Here is a 21538-nt window from a genome sequence, read left to right as displayed (position 1 = left end):
TCACTGTATTTTGTCAACAGCACCTCCCAGCTTGGTGTTGTCTGCCAACTTGCTGATGGTGCACTCAATCCCACTGTCCATGTCGCTTACAAAGATGTCAAATAGTACTGGTCCCAGCACCAGCCCCTGAGGAATGCCACTTGTCACCAGTCTCCACCTGGACATTGTTCTATTGACTGCAACTCTCTGAGTGCGACCATCCAGCCAATTTCTTATCTAGCCAGTGGTCCATGCATCAAAACCATATTTCTTCGATTTGATGACCAGGAAGTTATTCAGAACAGTGCCAAACGCTTTGCACAAGTTCATGTAGATGATGTCAGTTGATCTTCCTTTATCCACTGATGCTGTAACAAAGAAGTCATTGAGTACTGCAGCTTTCTCTCTATCCCTCATGACTAGGTCTATAATTTCCTTCTGGAGAGGGCCTGCATCTTCCCTGGCGTTTTTTTTTTATCACTGATACACCTGTAGAATTTCTTCTTGTTCTCCTTGATGTCCCTATCTGGATTTAATTCTGTCTCAGTTTTGTTTTCCTAATCTGATCCCTGGATGCATAGACAACTTCTTTCTAGTCCTCCCACGTTACCCATTCCTGTTTTCACTCTGTATAGACTTTCTTAGGAGCTCCTTGTTGATCCATGGAGGAGTTCTGGCATTCTTGCCTGCCTTCCTTTTTCTTGGGATACACTGCTTCTGAGCTTGAAGGAGATGATCCTTGGATACTGACCAGCTTTCTTGGTCCCTCTTCCTTCCAGAGCCCATGTCGTCACCCTGCCAAGCAGCTCCCTGAAGAGTTTGAAGTCTGTTCTCCTGAATTCTAGAGTAGCAAGTTTGCTGAGCATTCTCTTTGAAACCCTAAGGGTCTTGAACTCCAACGTTTTGTGGTCACAGATGAAGAATGAATGAAGATTCATTGTATAAAGAAAAACTGAAAATGTTTTGTGGTTAGCTCTTCTGACCTTAACTTAGTGCATACTTGTGTGCATCCCTCAAAAATAGATAAGTGCTTAGTCTCCCTTTTAAGGAATTTTTAAATTCTTTTCAATTATAAAGACAGCTTTTGCTGTGACACCAAGTCCTGAAAACATAATTGCAATTGGTCAACTCTAGTAAAATTGAGTATATGTACAACAGGTGTCCAGAAGTTACAAACTTTTATTTACCCTATTTTCTGGGCTTGGAGTAGCATGGTCACTCTTCAAAAAAATACAGGGCAACAACTGTTTTATTAAAAATCTCTGAGTATATGAGATCTGCTCTGAAAGCAATGTCTCTAATTTTAATATTTTGGCCTGTGATGTCAGAGGCAGATGATGGTGCTGTGGCAGTAGATATTGAACCTTCGCACCAGCATTCTGTTACATTTTGTTCCAATATGACAGATGACAGAAGAGGGGCAGTCTGACAAAATGTCATCTGACATGGAAGTGCAAATGTAGCGAAGGTGTGTCGTTGAGTTCCTTCCTGTGGAAAAAAATGTCACCCATTGACATTCATTGATGATTGCTGAACATTTATGGAGACCAAACAGTGGATTTGAACATAGTGAGGCAGTGGGTGGTGCATTTCAGCAGTGGTGGCAATGACATGTGTCAAGTCCACTGGTGCACAGCATGCAGACTCTTGTTCATCACTGGAAAAAATGCGGAGCTCATGGTGGTGACTATGTTGACAAATAGTGTTCTGTAGATCAGAATTTGCATTATCAAATAGTCTTATTGTGCTCTTTGTATCTGTTGCAGTTTCCATGGAATTAAATAGGAGGCACTTTTGCAGCAGCCTGTGTATTTTTTAAATAGCATAGCTCAGGCCAGATGATGTTATACAATGTGTCCTAGGGAAAAAATCACTGATCCAGAATGCTGGAAATGATGACTTTGTGTAATACTCTTCCTCTCTGGTGTTTGTGAGGAGAATGTCAGAAACATTGTTTTCCCTTGTGTCCAAGCAAGGAGATGTTAAAGCTTGTTAATTTAGTTCTTTAACTTGAACTGTTGTCTCACTTCTCAAGTTCATTACTCAAAGAAAATAATCAGTTTGCTAGTGTAAATTCAGTATTTTTTGTTCAAAATTTTTTGCACTTCTGAACAATCAAGACTTGATCTTTCAGGCTGCTGGCTTTCATGTGGTTGTGGAAGGTTTCAGGGTCAGTGTTGACACTTTATAATTGCACTGTGAGGATATTCATTGCTCTATTGTTGTAACCATCAGTAGGAGCGGACTGGTTCCACCTGTGGCAGAATCTCTAGGGTGTGCACTGCAGTGTTACTTCACTCATATGCGTGGTCCTTAGAGGAAGAGTGAGTCTGAGCAATTAGTAGGCAGGCTGAATAACAGAAAAAACATGTATTTTATCACAGAAATTTTAACAGTCCTGCTTCTGTTTGCTCCCGTTTGTCTTTGAATGTCAAACATAAACATAAATTTTTGTATTGAATCTCAGAAGAAAAAGAGCATGTTTCAGAATTTACTTCCATATCCATGTGACTGGGTGCTGTTCAGTGCCACGACTTCCTTTTTTTTTTTCTGCTAATATACTCGTCATTACAAAATTTTGTATGGAGTGAGAGACTTAGGGAAACTGCAAACAAATACTAAAATTTTAGTTCTTCTCAAAAATAGCTGCTAAGAGAGGGTCTCTTTTGACTTCATGATCTGTGTGTTCTGTTTGTCTTTCATCTACAGGGTTGTCTACAAAAGGAAATTTAAGAAGATATTTACCAAAATGTCATAAAGGTGAAACTGAGCTGAAGGTGCCTGTAGCTGTTTCTTCTGTTTCCATGGATCCTGCTAGAAGGACAGGAGACCTGACAGGACATCAGGTCAGTAGAGGCAAATTTTTCGTGCTGTGCCAAGTGCATGTAGTCGAAAGATGTCAGAAAATCTTTAGACTGAAACTTCTGAATGGTTTTAGAGAGCTCTTGTTCTCGCACACTTGAATTTTTTACCCACTTGTGCTGTGACCTGCTGGCAAAAATTACTTTTCCACTTGGGTGGCTTGCTGTCTAAAAGAGAACAAAAGCTGAGTGTGCTGATTTGTGTAAGTGGTATGCAACCAGTGCTATGTAAAATGAATATAAAATGGATGTGTAGAGGGAGGAAACAACTTTGAGTAGCACCTAATCTACATGTTACTTGCCAAACACATAGGTAGTATTTCAGTCTGAATAGATGGACTAATTCCATTGGATGTGTTTTAACTTTTAGAAGCAACACTTATAGTATTTTTTTCAGAGACCCAACGTTGTGGCTGCTCATGTAACAAGGTGAAATAACTTTTCATTTCTGACAATAAAAGTTAAAATGTGTCACAGTAATAGGGGTAATGTAGTAAGTTGATAATATCTTGCACAAGACAGTGAATTGTCTTGTCGACTCCTGTGACAGTAGACACTTCTCCCATAGTTAAAAGTTTACAAGTTTCAAAGCAGTGGAGTTTTCCTCAGAAGTTTGTTTTGTATACTAAGGTATCTTGTGATATTTGGAAAATTATTGAGCAATACCATTTTTCTAACAAGATTTGAACAGCATACTGACTATGAAAGACACTTGAAATCCATTTAGATACTGTTAAGTTTCTTGCTAGGTAGTCACCTGGAGTGACTTTCTAAGTTATTAATGTGAGGTATCTTTGTACTTCCAGGTGGAGTCTAAAATTTTTGACTTCTTCTGGTTCACTGCTTTATTAACATGCATTAAACATTATTTTGTGTCTGGGTGAAGATGTCTGTCATCTGTGTGCTGACTAAATGCTGTATGCCCCACATGAATGTTCAATGTGAAGATAGATCACACTGTTCTCGATAGTTTGACAGTATCATTGCTCTTCGAATCCTTAAGTAGCTCTATTTTCCACCTCATGACATGCTGGTATTCATTTTTTAGGACTGCTCCTGGTCTCTTCACAGTTTATATTTCTTTTTATCAGTACTTGCTTTTAGAAGGCTGGTATGTACTTCCACTTTGCAAATGATGTTGTTGTTAAGTGACATGTGGAGAAATTTCGCAAATAGCTGCCATTATGCAGAGTCTTTATATAAATACATTTCATTGTAAGCTTCTGCAAGCGACATGCCTCATAATGTCTTCATACTTAATTTTAAAATCTACTTTTTTGTATTTTGTGTTGCTAGCATTACTTGTTGTTTAGAGAAATTTTATTCAAGTTTCCCGGTGAAAATTATTTAGAAATTATTTCTTTTTATATACAATGCGTAATAAACCAAATCTCCATTTGAGATTCAGATGTACTTTTATAACAGTGACAGTACAATAGGTTCAAATCTTTTACTCTTTTTTTAACCTGTTTTTTCTCATGTCATTTAAATTCCTCATGAAAACCTTGTACTTTGAAGATAAACTCTGAATTGCTTGAAACGAACAGAACAAATACATTTTACTTGTTACAGAAGAGGAAGGTTTCTCCAAGTTTGTTCACAAGGAGTTTTCATGACTAAAATAAATAATTTTCTTCCAGATGTGTGTAGGGTTATATGCATGTCTAGAGAGATTTAATCAGTTAATTTTGATATACTTTGCATTTTATATTGGTAGGTAGCTCACTATTACAATTTACCAGGATTATCTATTGAAGAGAATGGTTTGGATTTCAGTCCAACTTGAATCTTAGCAGAAATAGATTGCTTACCTTCTCTTCTTCCAGATGGACTTGACTAAACATAATAGGTTGAGAGTTTTGGAGAAGACTTCAGGAAGGTCTTGTTAGCTCTGGTGTTTTTTTTGTAGTTTGAATAAATCAGTTTTTAACTGTTCTTGATCATAATTTTCCATCTTCCTACTTTCTGTTTGACAGAATTTGTCTACTTTGTCATGCAAGTTGTCTTCTTTCAAAGTGTAGTTTATAAAGTGAGAGAATGTTCTCCTTATGTAATGTATTTCCTCTAGAAAATATGGAGTTAAGAAATTATGTAGGTGTGTAGAAAGGGGCAAACATCTTGAAAAAGGAGTCTATAAGGTCTTGGAATCTATCTTATTTGTCGTCTTGTTTTTATGATTATGGCAGAGCTGTTCCTTGCTTAATTCCACAGTTTCATTTTGAGAAGTGAAGCCAGCAGGGCTGGGAACTGATTGTCCCTCTATACTCTGCTACTTTAAGGCCCTATCTAGAGTACTGCATCCAAGTTTGGGGTCCCCCGCACAGGAGGGATGAGGAGCTGTTGGAGGAGTCCAGAGGGGGGCCATGAAGGTGCTCGGAGGGCTGGATCACCTCTCCTGTGAAGACAGGCTGAAGGAGCTTATTCAACCTGGAGAAGAGGAGGCTCCAGTGAACCTTCACTGCGGCCTTCTGGTACTTGAGGAGAGCTTACAAGCTGGAGTGGGAGTGACTTTTTACATGGTCTGATAGCAATAGGACAAAAAGGAATGGCTTTAAACAGAAGAGGAGAAATTTAGGTTAGATGTTAAGGAATTCTTTACTCAGAGAGTGGTGAGGCACTGTTACAAGTTACCCAGAGAAGTTGTGGATGTCCCATCCTGGGACTTGGGCAGCTTGATCTGGTTGATAGATGGCAGCTGGGTTTGGAACTTAATGGGCTTTAACGCCCCTTCCAACATAGGCCATTCTATGACAAGTATTACAGTACAAGCCTGCCTTAAGAATTTTTTGTCTGCCATCTATCTATACCTATGGATGATACTAACAAGCACAGACTAATTTTCCAGTTTTTCCTTTTCCTCCTGTTTGTTTGTCTGAAAATATGTATGTGTGTGTGGGGGGGGTAGCTTGAGGGACATTCTGTTGAAAACTCATTTATTAAAGCAATCAAGTTTATGACACTTTTTGAATGAAAAATAACTTTTTTTTTAAAAGATTCCAGCAGCAGCCAACTAAAAAATAGTAAAAATCATTTTCAGACATTTGCAACATAGGAAATGAACATCCTTTAACTATACATTTAGTTGAACTTAAATTCAATTATGTTGAAGGCTTTCTTTGTGTGTAGTAAATGCATTGGTATATGCTTGGGAAGGAAATTGGAATCCACTTGAAAAGCACCAAAATGTAATTTGGCTTGTGAAACTGTATTTTCAAGGAAAATATCTTGAAGATAAAATGAGAGTGTACTTGCAGGGTCAGGTGGATATAACAAGACCGTAAAATCATCGCCTCTTTGGAAAGCTGCATAGTCCTTTGTTTTAAACCACTGTTCAAAAAGCAATTAGCTAAGAGTGGAAAGGGGCACTTCCTCTCTGATGCGTGTAGGTCAGCTGCTATTACTGCTAATGAGGGGAGATAAGTCCAGTGTTTGCTTTCTATGTTCAGAGGTTGTTTTGTGCTGTATTGTGCTAACTTGGCCAAGTTGCAAAGCATTTGGTAGCCTTCTTGTGTCTCATGTTAAGCACTGCATGTGCTCAGGGAGATTTGTAAAAGACTGGACTGAAAATAAAAGAGTAAGACTAAGTGGAAATATTTAAACTTGCCAAAATCTTGGGCAGAACAGCACAGCTATTATTACTGCTGTCATCTTGGGCTTGTTATTTTCTGCTTATTGCTAGCAGTGGAGAACTGACTGAAGTTTCTGGAGAATAAAAGCAATTTTGACTAAAGATTTTTTTCCCACTGGGAAACACCTGAAATAGGTAATAATAGCAGTAACCGGGCACTGCAAAGGATTATTGCACAGATGTAGAGCAATATGCCCTCTGGTGGACATTGATAACAAATGCCGCAGTTTTCAACAGTAATAAATGAATGCATTAAAAGAACTGAAGTACTGGAATAAGCTAAAGATTTCTTCTGAGAAGGAAGGTAAGTTGAGAAGGTAGCATATAAATAATTAAAACCAAGTGATGATGACTTAGAAAGGGCTGCGTACATTTTGATGCATTAAAAGATTGTATGAAATAAGTACTTACATTAACAATATACTGCACACATTTTTTGCTGTTTTGTTTGCTTTGCTCACAAGTGCTAAATCAGAATGTTTTTTTTCTTACTCTGTATTTCAGGATTCCAGTAAAATAAAGTTTGAACCTGGGTTTGAATATTGCTGCACTAGATTTCTAAGTCATGAGAATCTATTGCATTTTATCTGATATAGATCAAAGAATAGTGTTGGTCTTGAAACTTTACTCAACATGTTTAATGTTGAAGAAAGTATCCTGCATTTTACAAGTTTCAAGTCTCTCAGAATTCTCCACAATTTTGGTAATTTGCTCCACTGAACTGTACTTACTGATGAAAGTATACACACTATTTCCAGTTGGAATTTGTCTACCTTCAACTTCTAATTATTAGGTCCAGAAATGCTTTTAATGTCTTATGAAATACTTGTTCTCTTTTAAGAGTACTTTTTAAAGTGTGGCTTTCAATTTTCAGGTCACTAATGAAGGAGCAATGAAGAGTGCTTCTTTAAAGGATTTATGTCCTGAGGACAAGAGACGCATTGCAAACTTAATTAAAGAACTTGCCAGGTGAGAATAAGCATCACCTGAAAATGCATTATGTTTAAGGATAGTCATTCTTCTAATTAACATCAAGTAATGTAGAACTGCATTATGGAACTGAATATTTGCATAAAGTAATTTTTATTCCTCGAAGAGGTATGAATAGTGAAGCAGCCTGATCAGTTTTTCCCTGTTTTGGCCCAAAATATCCTTAGCATAATGTAAGCAGAAGCCAAAGTTTTGTGACATGCAGTAGTTCATCCATATAAATACAGTCACAGGACTAGAATTTTGTTTGCTGCGTTTAACCTGTACTTTAAAAATGTTACATAGGTTTATGCTTATAAATATTGTCTTTTGAAAGTAAGAACGTCACTGATATGAAATTCTGTAATGCTTGTTTATCAGGAGAAAACGTGTATAAGGAACTCTAACTTAAAGATGGATTGCTAATCTTGTGAATAAAAAATGCTAATCTGTATGTACTCATGTTTGCATGTGTAGAGAAATAGAATCCACTGTGGTTTTAGTTTATTTTGCCAACTTAATTTGGCAAAATTTTACTTTAGTTTCTTCATGTTCTCCTAATTCTTTGAAAAGAGAAGCTACAGTGGTGGAATTTTCTCAGCTTGAGTGAAAAGTTTTTGAGGTTCATTCCTGTGCTAGTTGCATTTATGGAGACAAATGATGTTAAAGATAAATTTGAGTGGGAGAGAAGAGTTGTTTTTCCTCTCCTCTGTCCCTTATGCTTTAGAATCTCTGGGAATCTGCTTCTTACATGATGCCTATAAAAACTGAGGAACACTTGGAACTGTGGCAGGCTGTAATTATGATACCAGAGGAGGAAACTTCATGAGATCATCTTAAGTCCTCTGAGCTAAAAGTTAATGTCCACGCTCAGAGCTTAGCTGCAAAATTTTGCTAGAACAAAGTGCAAGTTCTTAGATATTAATGAAATAACTTTCATCATAAATTTTATATGTGCAATAATTGGCAAACATTACTGTCCTTTTTCTTTTCATAAAGAAAAACTTAGGCAGAGAAATTAAGTTACTGTTCAAGGTCATGCAATAAGTCTCTGGTGCAGCTAGGAGTATTTTCTCTCTGATTGTCCTCATCCATAAGACCATTTTGCCCACTAATAATCTGTGCCCATGTATTCCTTAGCATATACAATATTTCAGTAATTTCTGAAGTTCTTCATGCTTGCAATGCTATTTTATCCTACCTCATGTGCTAGAAAATGTCTAGTTAAGGCTGTCAAATGAGTAGATTGCTAGGAAGCCTGGTTACAAATTGTCAGATGTTGGAGCTATTCGGACACTGTTGCCACTGTTGATATATAGAGATATATTCTAATATTTAAAAAAGTCTTTTACTTCATTGTTCCTCATAATACACTGCTCCCTAGTGAATACTTGTACACTAACTCATTTGAGCATGGGATTCTTCTTAAATCTCAGATGCTGTGATTTTTCCCCAAGGACAGTTTGATATTTCTGCCTGACATTTCTTCGAAGAAAAATAGAAGGTGCAGCAACATTAATTTTGAAAAGTAAAATTAGTGGAACACTATTATTTTATACTTAGTTCTCTTTTATTTTTAAACCTAATCATATTTTTATTGGATGTAATTAAAAGTCCTTTGCAGAGTAATAGGGATGTTGAACTTTAATTCCGCTCACCTCGTCACTTTTTACAAACTCTCCATAATTTTCATCTTGAGTTGTGCAATGATGGAGAGTTTTTACATGCAGTAGAACATTTACTGCTGTTTTAAAGAAGAAAAGGAACTAGCAGAATGCTGAAAATTTTCTGGGAAGACTGTGCTCTAGTAAATAACTGGAAGAATAAAGATCTCACTTGACCAGAGCTGTAATTAACCATTTGTTGTTTTGCTGCTGTTTGTGAATGAGTGATGGTGGTTGAAACTGATGATTGCTGCATGGTTATTGCAGGATGGTGAAAGAAATAGATTGGTCAACAACTGCCTGCATGAAGGCAGATATGCAGTGACAAAATTCTATCTGCATAGAAACAGTGGCAAAATATGATTAACGCCTGGTGCTTGGATTTCAACCACGTCTTGCTTTAGCAGGTCAGAGTAGTGGTCATTCACCTGACTTCTGCAGCTGCTGAAAGAAAGCTGATGTACTTTTCCTATTTTCCCTTCTTTTTCTCCGACTCTCATTCCCACTGCACTTTTGAACTCTGGGAAAATGCATCAGTTATATGCTGAAGTGTGAGACTTTGTCTTGGTGTGAATAAATTGTGATGCTGGCTATATTACTGCAGAATCGTAGAGTGGCCTGGGTTGGAAAGGACCACAATGATCATTGAGTTTCAACCCCCCTGCTATGTGCAGGGTCACCAACCTCCAGGCCAGGCTACCCAGAGCCACATCCAGCCTGGCCTTGAATGCCTCCAGGGATGGGGCATCCACAGCCTCCTTGGGCAACCTGTTCCAGTGAGTCACCACAAAAATTCCTCTTAATACCTAACTTAAACTTCCCCTGTCTCAGTTTAAAACCATTCCCCCTTGTCCTATCACTATCCACCCTCATAAACAGCCGTTCCCCTTCCTGTTCATATGCTCCCTTCAAGTACTGGAAGGCTAGAATGAAATCTCCCCAGAGCCTTCTCTTTTTCAAGCTAAGCAATCTCAGTTCCCTCAACCTTTCCTTATAGGAGAAGTGCTCCAGCCCTCTGAACATCCTAGTGGCCCTCCTCTGGACCTGTTCCAAGAGCTCTGTGTCTTTCTTGTGCTGAGGGCCCCAGACCTGAACACAGCACTTCAGATGGGGCCTCACAAGAGCTGAGTAGAGGGGGACAATCACCTCCTTCTCCCCACTGGCCTCACCTAATAATTACTGTTATTATTATTATACTTTCCTTTGAAAAACTGAGTTACTCTGCTCGACTTATACTCTACTATTGGGAATTCTAGTGGTTGACATCACGTTAGCTGTTAGAGACTTGATGAAATTGAATTTTGAGACAGTGTTGAATGGAAGGACACAGCTGTCTCCTTTCTAATCCTTCTTTCTTGTTTAGAATAGTCTTAGGTTTTGCTCTGTGATACTACCTATAAATCTAACCATTATTTTTCCTTTGAACATATCAAGTTGATCTTCCTTCTTAAAGTAAAAAGAGAAAGGCAAATTGGATGCAAACTTAGAAAACTGGAATATTGCAGAATCATGGAATATCTTGGGTTGTAACTGATCTTAAAGACCATCCAGTTACAACCCTCTGTTGTGGGCATGGCTGTCACCTTCTGGTCAGGCTGCGTAGGGCCCCATCCAACATGACCTTGAACACCTCCAGGGATGGGACATCCATAGCTTCTCTGGGTAGCCCATGCCAGTGCCTCACTGTCCTCTGAGTAAAAAAAGTTCTTCCCTAACATCTAATGTAAATCTCCCCTCATTTAGATTAAAGCCATTTCCCCTTGTCCTATCAGTATCATGCCATCTAAACTGTTTTGCTGGGGGCCCCAGGCCCTGTATGTTCCAGGTGGCCCTCATGGGGGCAGAGTACGGGGACAGTCACTTTCCTCACCCTGCTGGCAGTCCCTCTGTTGATGCAGCCCAGGACACAGTTGGCCTTCCAAGCTGCATGTACAGACTGCTGGCTCACATCCAGCTTTTTATCCGCCATAATCTGCAAGTCTTTCTCTGTGGGGCTGCTCTCAATGAGTTCTTCTCCCAGTTTCCACTCATCTCTGGGATTGCTCTGATCCAACTGTTACTCTTGAACTTGGCCTTGTAATATTGTAGATTTGCAGAGTCATGCCCAAAACTCCTGAGGAGCTCTGTGAGTAAATGAGTGATCACATTCAAGAATGTCCAATGATGTTTAAAACCAACCAGCATGGTACCTTCGTGTTTTCAGCAAGATGCTGCTGGCATGGTGATGAAAGTGTTAGGCACACGGTAAGAACAAATTTTAACTCTCCCTAGAAGCAGAATCCTTTTAAGAGGAAAAAAAAAAAATAGTCTTTATCTCAGCTTTTGTTCCTGCAGGCTACTCCTAAAGCAGTCATCAGCTTATGTAATGAAATGAGTAGTGACACAGTGAAGACACTGAAAGGTTCTTACCATCATACTCTGTGCTGGTGTCAGGACACATTAGCCTCTTCCAAGAGAGAGTGTGAGCTTTCTTGGGATCTATCCAGTTGACTGTTTAGCATTAAGAACTTGCTAAAGACCATACTGAGAATGGTTACATACGTTTTAAAAATTATGGGCAAATTTTGAGAGGTCTCAGCATTTGGCTGAATGAAAATGATCATAACTTTGTTTGCAGAGAAAATGTATGTGTTCTTGCAAGTGTTTACCTTGCTCCTGTCACATAGCTACAGAATTTTGATTTCCTGACTCCTACTATGACGCACATCATAGTTCTGCCTTGAACATTTAGAAGTACAGCTCATATACAGTTTTCTTTTGAATGAACATAGCACTGACTATAAGACATAGAATGGTTATGATAGGTTGTTCTGTTTTTTTTTTTTGCTTTCAGTATTGAGAATTTGTATCTAACTACTTAGTTTATCTTATTTAAAGTTTTAGGACAAGGATGCAAGTTGGATGTTAGAAAAAAAAAATTCCTTTCTGAAAGAGTGGTCAGACACTGGAGCGGGCTGCCATATGAGATGATGGAATTGCTATCCCTGGAGGTGTTCAAGAAATTTGGAGTACTAGGGAGCACAATTTAGTGGGCAATGTTGGTGGTAGATGGGCAGTGGGACTAGATGATCTTGGAGGCCTTTTCAACCTTTATGATTCTATGATTCCCTGTAGTTTTTGCAAACAAGTCTATGAAAGCAACCTAGGTACAAAGATAATGTCCTTATCCTCAAAAAGAGGAGTGATTGCTCTTTTAGAGATCTCTATATAGTTTTTTGCTATCAGATGAGTGTCTTTCTGGCAAAGCCTGATGGCACCCGCAGAATGACTTGTACTTAGCAGCTAGATAAACAGCTTTTAGACAGCCCTTTGTACCTCACAGAGAAATGCTTCATCCTTCCCAAGCCACTGGATTCCTAAACTCTTTGTAGAGTGGTGGCTGTCTGGGACACAAATCTTGTCCACTAGCATTGCGTTATGTGGACTTTTGTACCTGACATTAAGATGAAATTGACCTGTTAAAATGGAAGTTTTCTAAAAAAGCTGTAAGTGGGAATTAAAGCAGAAGGCTAATTTGAGTACAGAACGTGAAACCATTACAAAGGAATACACTAAAACTATGTATTTGTAGCATATACCTCTGGTTTAAGAGTTGTCCCTTCTGCACTTAGAATCTTTGAAGGAGAGCTTGCATGTGGAAATCCGTTTTAGAAATGCATAGTATTTGACCACTTGAGCTACCTTCTTTCCTGGGTTTGCCTATATTTATCTCTTATTTAACCAAATTGTTACCAGGCTATAACTTCAATATCAATCTTTTTATTTATGTATATGTGCGTGTGTTACTTTAAGAGACAGTATTCTGCTGGAGTCCTCTTAATTAGTCAGGCAGTGAGACTGCAAATGAGATATCCCTAAGCTTGTATGAAAATTACTTCTCGTTGATAGGTAAAGCATGCCTAGAATTATTGCATCACCAATCACGCTTACCTTTTCTACTTAAAAAATCATTTGTAGCTATAAATTCATGCTGAGAGATCAGGTTTTGTATTATTTTGCGAGCTGCATATAATAAAATGTATCCATTGTGCACCAATTTCAATTATGGGATTGTTGGATGTTTTTTTTTTTTGTTATTTTTGAAATTTATACAGACTGCGTGTGACACTTGAGTAAAATGTATCACATTTGCAAACAGTGCCCTTAAGACAAAGTTGCTGCCGTTCTGTCTTCCTGCAGTGCTGATACTAAATGTCACTGTTGCCGGTTTCTGCCAGAGGCATGTTGTGATGGAGTCTGGCATTAAATTTGTTTCATCTTTTTGGTGCACATCTTTCACTTGGAATATCCAATTGCATTCTGTGGGTTGTGTGTGTGTTGGGCCTTGTCTGAGGCACTTATCTTGGTCCTTGGTCTGTGTTCTTCCTCCTGTCACCATGCCTACTCTGGATGCCATTTTTTTCTTGAAATTTAAAACCTGTGGTTTTCAAGAATGGTCACCAAATTTTTTTTTTTTTAATTTTTTTTTATTTTTATTTTTTTAAAAATCTTGTTAGCAGACTAGTTTCAAGCAAATTCCTAGAAGGTAAATGCTCCCAACAGATGCTCCCACTTCCAGTGGCTGTGCTTCTTGTTTTGTCTTCTCTGTCTTAACCTGCTCAGCTATCATTCTCACTGCATTCGGGTTTTAAAAAATGTAAAATACTACTTTTCATTGGCTTTGTCAGTGCTTCCTTTGTTTTCTTTTTCAAACTTTGTGGGCTCTTTCAGTCAAGAGGAGTTACTTTTGTGCTTTGTCTGTAGTGTGATGTTGATGTTAGTATTGTTCTGACTCTTTCCTGTGCATGACAGTTTTCATTAGACAAATAAAACTTAGTGCTGTTTGCCTAGATGTTGCTTTAAAAATTCCACCTGGAGAGCATCAGTCTTGTTTCCTCAGAGGAATGAGTCAGTTTCATCAGCAAAGTTGTTGATCAGTTGCATCTTAAGATGAGACAGTAGCAGCAGTAAACACAGGAGCACACCATAACTGGAACTGGTGAATAAAGAATTAATTTGAACCCTAAGGCTGATGTCTTAGGAGGGTCTATCGGTACATCTACATCACTTTTATTTATCTGTTTTCTACAGAGACTCCTGCAAAATAAAGATCTTTATCTAGATGCATCTAGAATTGCATAAGCTTGGAAGTGTTGAATTTAAAACAAATATTGAACAAAGATGTGTGTGTCCTATGTCACAAGTTAGATGAATGTAAATCATATACAAAGAAATATTGTAGACATTTAACAGCAGAAATAGTTCTACTGATATGTCATCTTCACATTCAGTTGTCAGTCCTTATTTGCACCTGCAAACAATGACAGTCAAGCTGAACATCAATATGTTGCCCAGTGGAGTGGTTGTGCCCTTTGTAGATGGAGCACCTTCTTCCTTTCTCTGCTGCTTTCTGACCATGAACAGAGGAAAAACAAGTTACAATCCTTTTTAGGAGCATTGTGAGCCTTGAAATGTTTCTGTTTGGCAGCAGTGAAGTCGTTCATAGTTTTGCTAAGAATCTTCTGTTCTTTACTGCCAGAAGGCAAAGAAAGAAGGATATAAAAAAATCTCACTGAGCTATGTATAGGATATGACATAAATCCAGCATAATCTGATGACATTCTTGTATTTCTTTTCTCTAACTTTCTTTTGCCACCTCCTGTGAGTAACTGTCTTCTACATCTTGCTTGCCCTTTATGAGCTGTCTTCTGCTTTGTGATACATAAACACATATTGCCACGTTTCTTCTGAGATCACTTACTGTTCTCAGTCATTTACTGTTCTCAGTCATTTACTGCATAAGATATGTGGCACAATATATTCATGTGTCTGTGAGTATGTCAGCCTACTGTGATCTGTGTTAAATACAAACAGAGCATGTGAATGCGATGCAGACAGATACAAGCAGCAAATCACAGAATCTAGAAATGGATGAATCCTGTTTTAGAGCAGTTACCCTACTGCACAGTTCTTTCTTTCTTCATCAAATTTTCATGTGTTATTGTTTGATTTTAATACTCCTGCTTGCCAGCATTGCCCAGTGTTTCATTTGTTCTTAACCATCTTCTAATGCAACATCTGTCTTCTACTTAGTAAACAAGCATCCTTCCTTGTCTAGTATCCTGGAGACAGTGCTTGTCCGCTGTTTCTCTTCAAATCTTTTTTTCTGTTCTTGTTTTCTTCATGTATTTCATTTACCTGCCCACTGCTACCTTCAGTGTGTTTTTTTCTGATTGATACCTTTTATTCTCTATTCTGTACTACTCCTAACTCTAAGAAAAAATACACATGCTTATATCTTTTGCTGTTTACATAAAGGTAGGTCATATGCTGTAGACTCTTTAGCTGATTGCTCTTGATTCAGAGCAAACAAACTGGTTTGGGTAGATGGAAAAGCCGGCTCTGCAGCCTGTGGCATATATACCATACCTGTGACTGCGCTAGGGAGCAAGGATTTATGGTTGACCAGTCTGAAAAACTTGTTGCCTTCTCACATTACAGGATTATATGGATGAGATGGATGGAGAGTTAATACAGCTGTTTCTCTTCATTGTTTATTATCTGATGTGTACAAATCCCTGTTAAGTCTTTGAGGGGAGAGAAGGGAGCCTTGGAGTGTTAGGGCATAGGGTTGTAAATAAGGCCCTGGGCATACGAATAATGGAATGTTTTGATGCTAAATCGATGTCTTTTTTAACCTAGAAACTTTATACTTAATGGCTTGTTCCAAGCGATCAAACTGTCCTGATTTATGGAATTTGATATATTCTGTATGTTATTTTTCAGCCTCTAGGTTTGTAGAGAAAAGGTGCAAGTTTCGGTATTATTAATAATTTATGAATTCATGTAGTCTGTTAGAGGTGTTGTGGGAAAGGCTGTAGGTTGAGCTTAGAGTTGGGGAATGCTGCCTGTTTGTAGCTCACCCTAGAGGGGTGACCTAATTGTAGTATTTATGGCTTTTCTGTGTCCTCTTAAGAAGGGAAAGATGATGACAAATGGTGGCTCAAACCCTGAATGGCTTTTATGTACGTGTGTATCTAAATATAGCCACATTTTTAACACAGTCACAGAATCATCAATGTGGAATGGTCATTTTGCCTATGTGATAACAGAAAAATTGTTTTTACAACTCCCCTTGAGATGCAGAATAAATGATCATAGTAAAAATTTCTCACATTATAATCTTTTAATCTAGATCTAATTATTTACACTGAGCAGCAACATACAGGGTGCCATGGCCCAGGCAGAAAGGAGAATTTACTCCAGTGGCTTGATATTTTAAGATTCCCCAGAAGAAGGCAAGCTGTTTCATTTGGAGAAAAACTAACAAGAAAAATGTTCTTTTCTAGAACTTATATTTGACCAGTAAATGTGAAAGAAGAATTAGCTTATAGATTAAAAAAGAAAAGAGATTTTTCAATTTCCTTTCTGTCTCAGTAGCTAAGCTCACCCATTTGAATTTTCTGTCTACGTGCCCTAGGCTTATATGGATCCCAATGTGTCTTCATTATAGCTGCAGAAAATCGGTCTCCTCAGACCTCACTGTAGGTTCAGAACCTTACTTTGTAGTTCTGTGCTTCCCATTAATGTGCATGCACTCTGTTGAGACCAGTGTCTTTGAAAAAATAATTTATTGGGTACCTGTATGCAACTTTCAGTGTAATATGATAGAATAAACATTATGAGAAATGGAGCTTTATGTGGCTGGGGTGGATACATTTACCTGGAAAGCAGAGGATCTGGAAGTTGGGCATTGTGTTTATGGGAATATATTTTATTTCTCTCAAATTCTTTTCAGGGTGAGTGAAGAAAAGGAGGTGACAGAAGAACGGCTGAAAGCTGAACAGGAGTCATTTGAGAAGAAGATCAGGCAGCTAGAGGAACAGAATGAGCTTATCATCAAGGAAAGGGAAGATATCCTTTAAAAAAAAGTATGAAAGGGCTCACTGTCTGAAATAAAAAGTGAACTATGGAGAAATAATTGTTCTAATTTATGGCAGAGAATAAATCTGCATGTGCTGCCATTCAAAAGCAATCAGAGAGATGACTTGTCAGCATGTGATGCTGGTTCATTTGAGCTTAAAACTGCCATCCAGCTGTTCCTATGATGTTGTTTTGCTATGAAATAGATATTTGTCAACTAGAAATGACAATAAGGAATTTGTGCATTAAAATATGTTTATAGATGTTTTTTCTCTTAATCCTGTTAGGTTGTTGTAATTGAGGTCTAAAATACATCTTGCACTATTCGGGTGCTCTCTGCATCCTGTGAAAGGCAACTTAAATTGAAGGCATTTAAACCTATATATTTGTACTCTGGGGTTTAGCCAGATTGGACATTTTCTATTAATGTAGGTTTAGCTGATTTTTTTTAATGCAGACTGTGACTTCCATTTTTGTTAAACTGCATATACTTAGTCCCAGTCCTGGAAAACCAAATGCAAAATGATCTTGCAAGGAATTATAGCTTTTCTACACTGTGATGTGGCACATCTTTACAAAATGCTCTTGTTCATATCTCTCCAAATGTTTGATATCGATGCTTTGTTGTTTAATTCTTCAGAAGGTAGCAATTGACTACAGCGGGATATAGAAGAGGGAACTGCAACTGCAGTAAAAGCAAATAGCATGTAATTCATCAGCAGCTGTGTAAGTAGGGAGACTACTAATACTATTGTAAAAAGCATTGATGGAACTTAGCGTGCAGAGCTATTTTCAGTTCTGAGTCATCCCTTGCTGAAGAAAGGAATGAAATTAGAAAAGTTGTGGAGACAGGCTTGTTAGGATTATGGAGGTTTGCAGAACCTATTTCTGAGAAGGTACTAGTGTGCATGTGTGCTTCTGCATAGCGACTGGCCATGTAGAACTAGGCTGACTTAGTGGTGAAGGGAATAGAGGAAGAGAAAATGCTGAGACAAAAGGACTCTTCAAGTGATAGGCCAGTGACAGAATAGAAATAAGGAGAAATATGGAGACGCAGTCCATAACTTAGACGTGAAATTGGAGGAGGATTCTTGAAATTGTGAGGAATTGTATTTTACAATAAGACACTGGAATGTTTAGAGGGAGGGAAGAGAGAAGGTCCTTTTTTCTGTTGAACTTGATTGGCTTATCAGAGAAATTCTTGTGATTTGTTGTTTTTGACAGCAGGGGATTGCTGTTGATAATGCGGCAGATCCGTTGCAGCTTAGTGGCACTAATACTGATAGAAAAAAGTTGTTTTGTTGTTTTGTTGTTTATACTAAATAATATACACATTTACAAGCTTGGCTGGGCATGGAACAGTTTCTGGAAAATATTAAATCTGATGTATTTAAGAGCCATTAGATATGACTCTTTCACATTGATTACACTGAAGTAAATATTTTTTACTGTATTACATCTTGTGGGTTAATTCGGTGCATGAGCGAGGGTGGGATGTTACATTCCCAATGGATATATTCAATATATATTTATATAATTTAGGCACATAAAAATTTCACTAATTCATCTGAGGTTTACTTGATTACTGGGAAGTAGCCATGCTTGCTTTTTTTGCTTTGTTTTGTTGTTTTGTGCTTTTCTTTTTTTTTCTTGTTAGAAAATGACTGTACGAGTTTGAATACCGTTGTACAGGAATTCAAGTAGTCATGGCAGAAGGTTAATGCATACAATTTTATACTTTATAAAACTCTATAAAGCCTAGAAATATAAAACAGGGTTATAATTTAAAACAACATAATTTTAGCTATTAGAATACTTGCCTGTCATCTGACCTCTGAATGCTTGTTGTAAGGTGAGGATTGGTAAGAAAGACTTGCCAAAATGGAATATAGATTCTGGCTATTTTCAAGTACAGCAATTTGAAATTCTTCTGAAATTTACAGAGTTCAATTGTAAGCAAGAAATATAATAGCACAAGGAAAAACCTCCAAGTCTAGTAAAATCAATTTTACGTACTTCTCTCCCTTCCCCCAGCCAATTTATTTTCTATAAAATTACTTTATCTAGCCCAGTATTTAAAATGATCCTACAATAATAAATCAGTGCTTCTGATATAATGGTTGCAGCTATCCAGTGAAATGTAATTTCAACCTGGTAGAGGTTGAATTTGAGTAGCATGGGGAGTGCGTGTGCTTTTCCAGGGAGATGTCTTTTTTTTTTTTTTTAATTTTCTTATTAAGGATCTTGCAGGAAGGATATGCTTTGTGTACTTGAACTCCTTACTTTAAAAGCAGAATTTTTTCATTTTGTTATTGTTCATATGTTGTTATTGTTCATATGTTTGTTGCTGTTGTGCAGAGGCTCTGTGTACCTGTCTATTCAAATTTATTGTTGATGAGCTATAATGAAAGCTTGGAGGTGTAGGGCGTTCTGCAGTGGTCTCACAACAAGACTTTTAAGTAATGTCACAGAACTGAAAGAGGGATAGTATCTATCTGAAGTCTGAATTTACATTTGCTTTGGCCAGTAATGACTGGGTAAGGAAACTTGCATGCAAGTTTAGTTTCTGTTCAAAGGAATTGTCTACTTCTACTACGGTTGAAACTTTGAAATTTGAGCAGTCCTTACTAGCACATCCCACTAATGAAACACAACCCTCATGAATGATTCATAAGTAGGTTGGCTGTTTGTTAAGGTTGCCAAAGGCTTATTATAGAATTAAAAAAAAAAAAAAAAAAAAAAAAAAGAGGTGTTTCAAATAGTCATCTAGTCTACTAGTCTTTTCTTTTCCCTAAAATTCTATCATTAGGCCTGTTGCATTGTGTGATAGTTTGGTCAAAAGCTATTTTGGCTTAGTTTTTCACTAAGCCAAAATATCCACTTCAAAAAAAGTGTATACAACTTCTTTTTATGTTAAAAAAAAATAAAAACAAAAGCAAAAAAAGCCTTGATGTAAGGTGTTTGAATGAGTTCCAAAAGTAAAAGTGGATTGTAGAATCACCAAGATTGGAAAAGATCTCCAAGATCTTCTACTCCAACTGTCCGCCTACCACCAATGTTTCCACTCTTGTAGGCTTATTTCTAAAAAGTTCTGGTGCACATGCTCTTTGGATATGAGATATTTAGTGGTGTAAGTTTTAAATTCTGTGATTACATCTTCTGATGTTTTTATTAAAATCTACCCACTTGGGCCAAACATTTGGACTCTGGAAGAGCCCAGTAACATGTGCTCTGGTTCTTTCAGTGCATTAATCATAGGTCATCTGCACAGTATAAATGTTCCTGTTCTTGTGGACTGCTGCATCTCTGACTCAAGACTGTTGTATATCCTTCTAGACTTGGAACTAACTTCACCCCATCTGCATCATAGTTCTGCACCTGGACATGTGGAAGGAGAGACAGAAGCCAAATGATAAGAATAACTTGTGGAGGGGATAGTGTAGAGGTCAAAGAGTTTGAGGTGAAACTAGGGAAAAGGACTACGTTTTGGATGAAAGGTTGCAAAAAAGGGAAAAAAAGGGAAGTTGGGGCAGGCAGAGATAAGTATTAATATCTCAAAGCAGTGGAAAAGTGAATCTTTTTTCTTAAAGGAAAGATTAAGCAGGGGTTAGAGTGGAAAACTGGGAAATGAGCACTAGAACATGGCTGAAGGGAAAGATTTGAAAAAGGAGTTTAATCTGGCCATGAATTATGTGAAGGAAGTGAAGCTTGTGTCTGAGTTTAGAAGCATTTGGTTTGAGGAATCAGACTTAAAGAAGAGCCAGAATGGAGGCAGATGACCTGGAATTTGTCAGATGGTTACGAGACGGCAGAACTAAAATGGATTGTGTCTGTTCAGTGTATTATAGCATGCACTAAGCTTTGAAACAGAATTCTGGAGCTAATGTGAAAAAGTTCACTAGCCTCTGTGTCTTCCCTTGCATTCATGTTTCATATTTGTTTCTTGTTTCTGTATCACCAGATCATGTTGGATACATCTGAACAACCTAAATTCTACCATTTTCTTTGGCAGGTTAGACTTGCAACTTAAATGTCCTTTGAAATTCTGTTATGTTTCATTTGTGTTTTCAGAATAAATGAGAAATAGCATGCCATGTGCTCATAGGCTGTATGTGTTATCCCTTCTACTTATGCTAGGGGCTGTTAAGAGAAAAGCTTCTGACTTTTTTTCTGGCATATTTTCAAGAACCCATTATTAATTTAGGTCCCAAATATGATTTAATATAAGAAATGGGGAATTATCTTTTGTAAGATGCCCCAATACTGTCATGATAGAAGTCTTAGGAAAAAAAAAAAGATTATTAAGAAGCAAATGCTACTGTTATTTCAAAGCCCAAAGAAATTATGTTATGGTCGTTAGCTTTTCTTGTTATTACTATTAAGGATTTTTTTTTTAAATCTAAATTTGATGTTGTGTAAAAGCAGAACCAAAAACAGCCTTAACGTTTCTATGAATATTGTTGTGAAAAGAAAGAAAAAAGACTATTTGCTTACCAGAATAATCATTTTGAAGAGAAAAGACATCATCTGTAGTA

General features: G+C 37.5%; 1 protein-coding gene across 9 annotated transcripts in view; it reads left to right on the top strand.

Annotated features, from left to right (window-relative positions):
* The window catches only part of KIAA1328 (KIAA1328 ortholog), a 181742-nt gene that overhangs the window by 4844 nt on the left and 155360 nt on the right, over positions 1–21538 (top strand). For all 9 annotated transcript variants that reach the window (XM_085214415.1, XM_010725187.3, XM_085214413.1 and 6 more), the window contains 3 exons: positions 2689–2825; positions 7343–7437; positions 16879–16994. In XM_085214415.1, coding sequence (XP_085070541.1) covers positions 2689–2825; positions 7343–7437; positions 16879–16994 — 348 coding nt within the window. The remainder of the gene's footprint in view (positions 1–2688; positions 2826–7342; positions 7438–16878; positions 16995–21538) is intronic.

Source organism: Meleagris gallopavo, chromosome Z (genome assembly GCF_905368555.1).
Source record: "Meleagris gallopavo chromosome Z, MGAL_WU_HG_1.1, whole genome shotgun sequence".
NCBI classification, from domain to species: Eukaryota; Metazoa; Chordata; class Aves; order Galliformes; family Phasianidae; genus Meleagris; species Meleagris gallopavo.
This window is presented reverse-complemented; position numbering and strand designations above follow the sequence as displayed.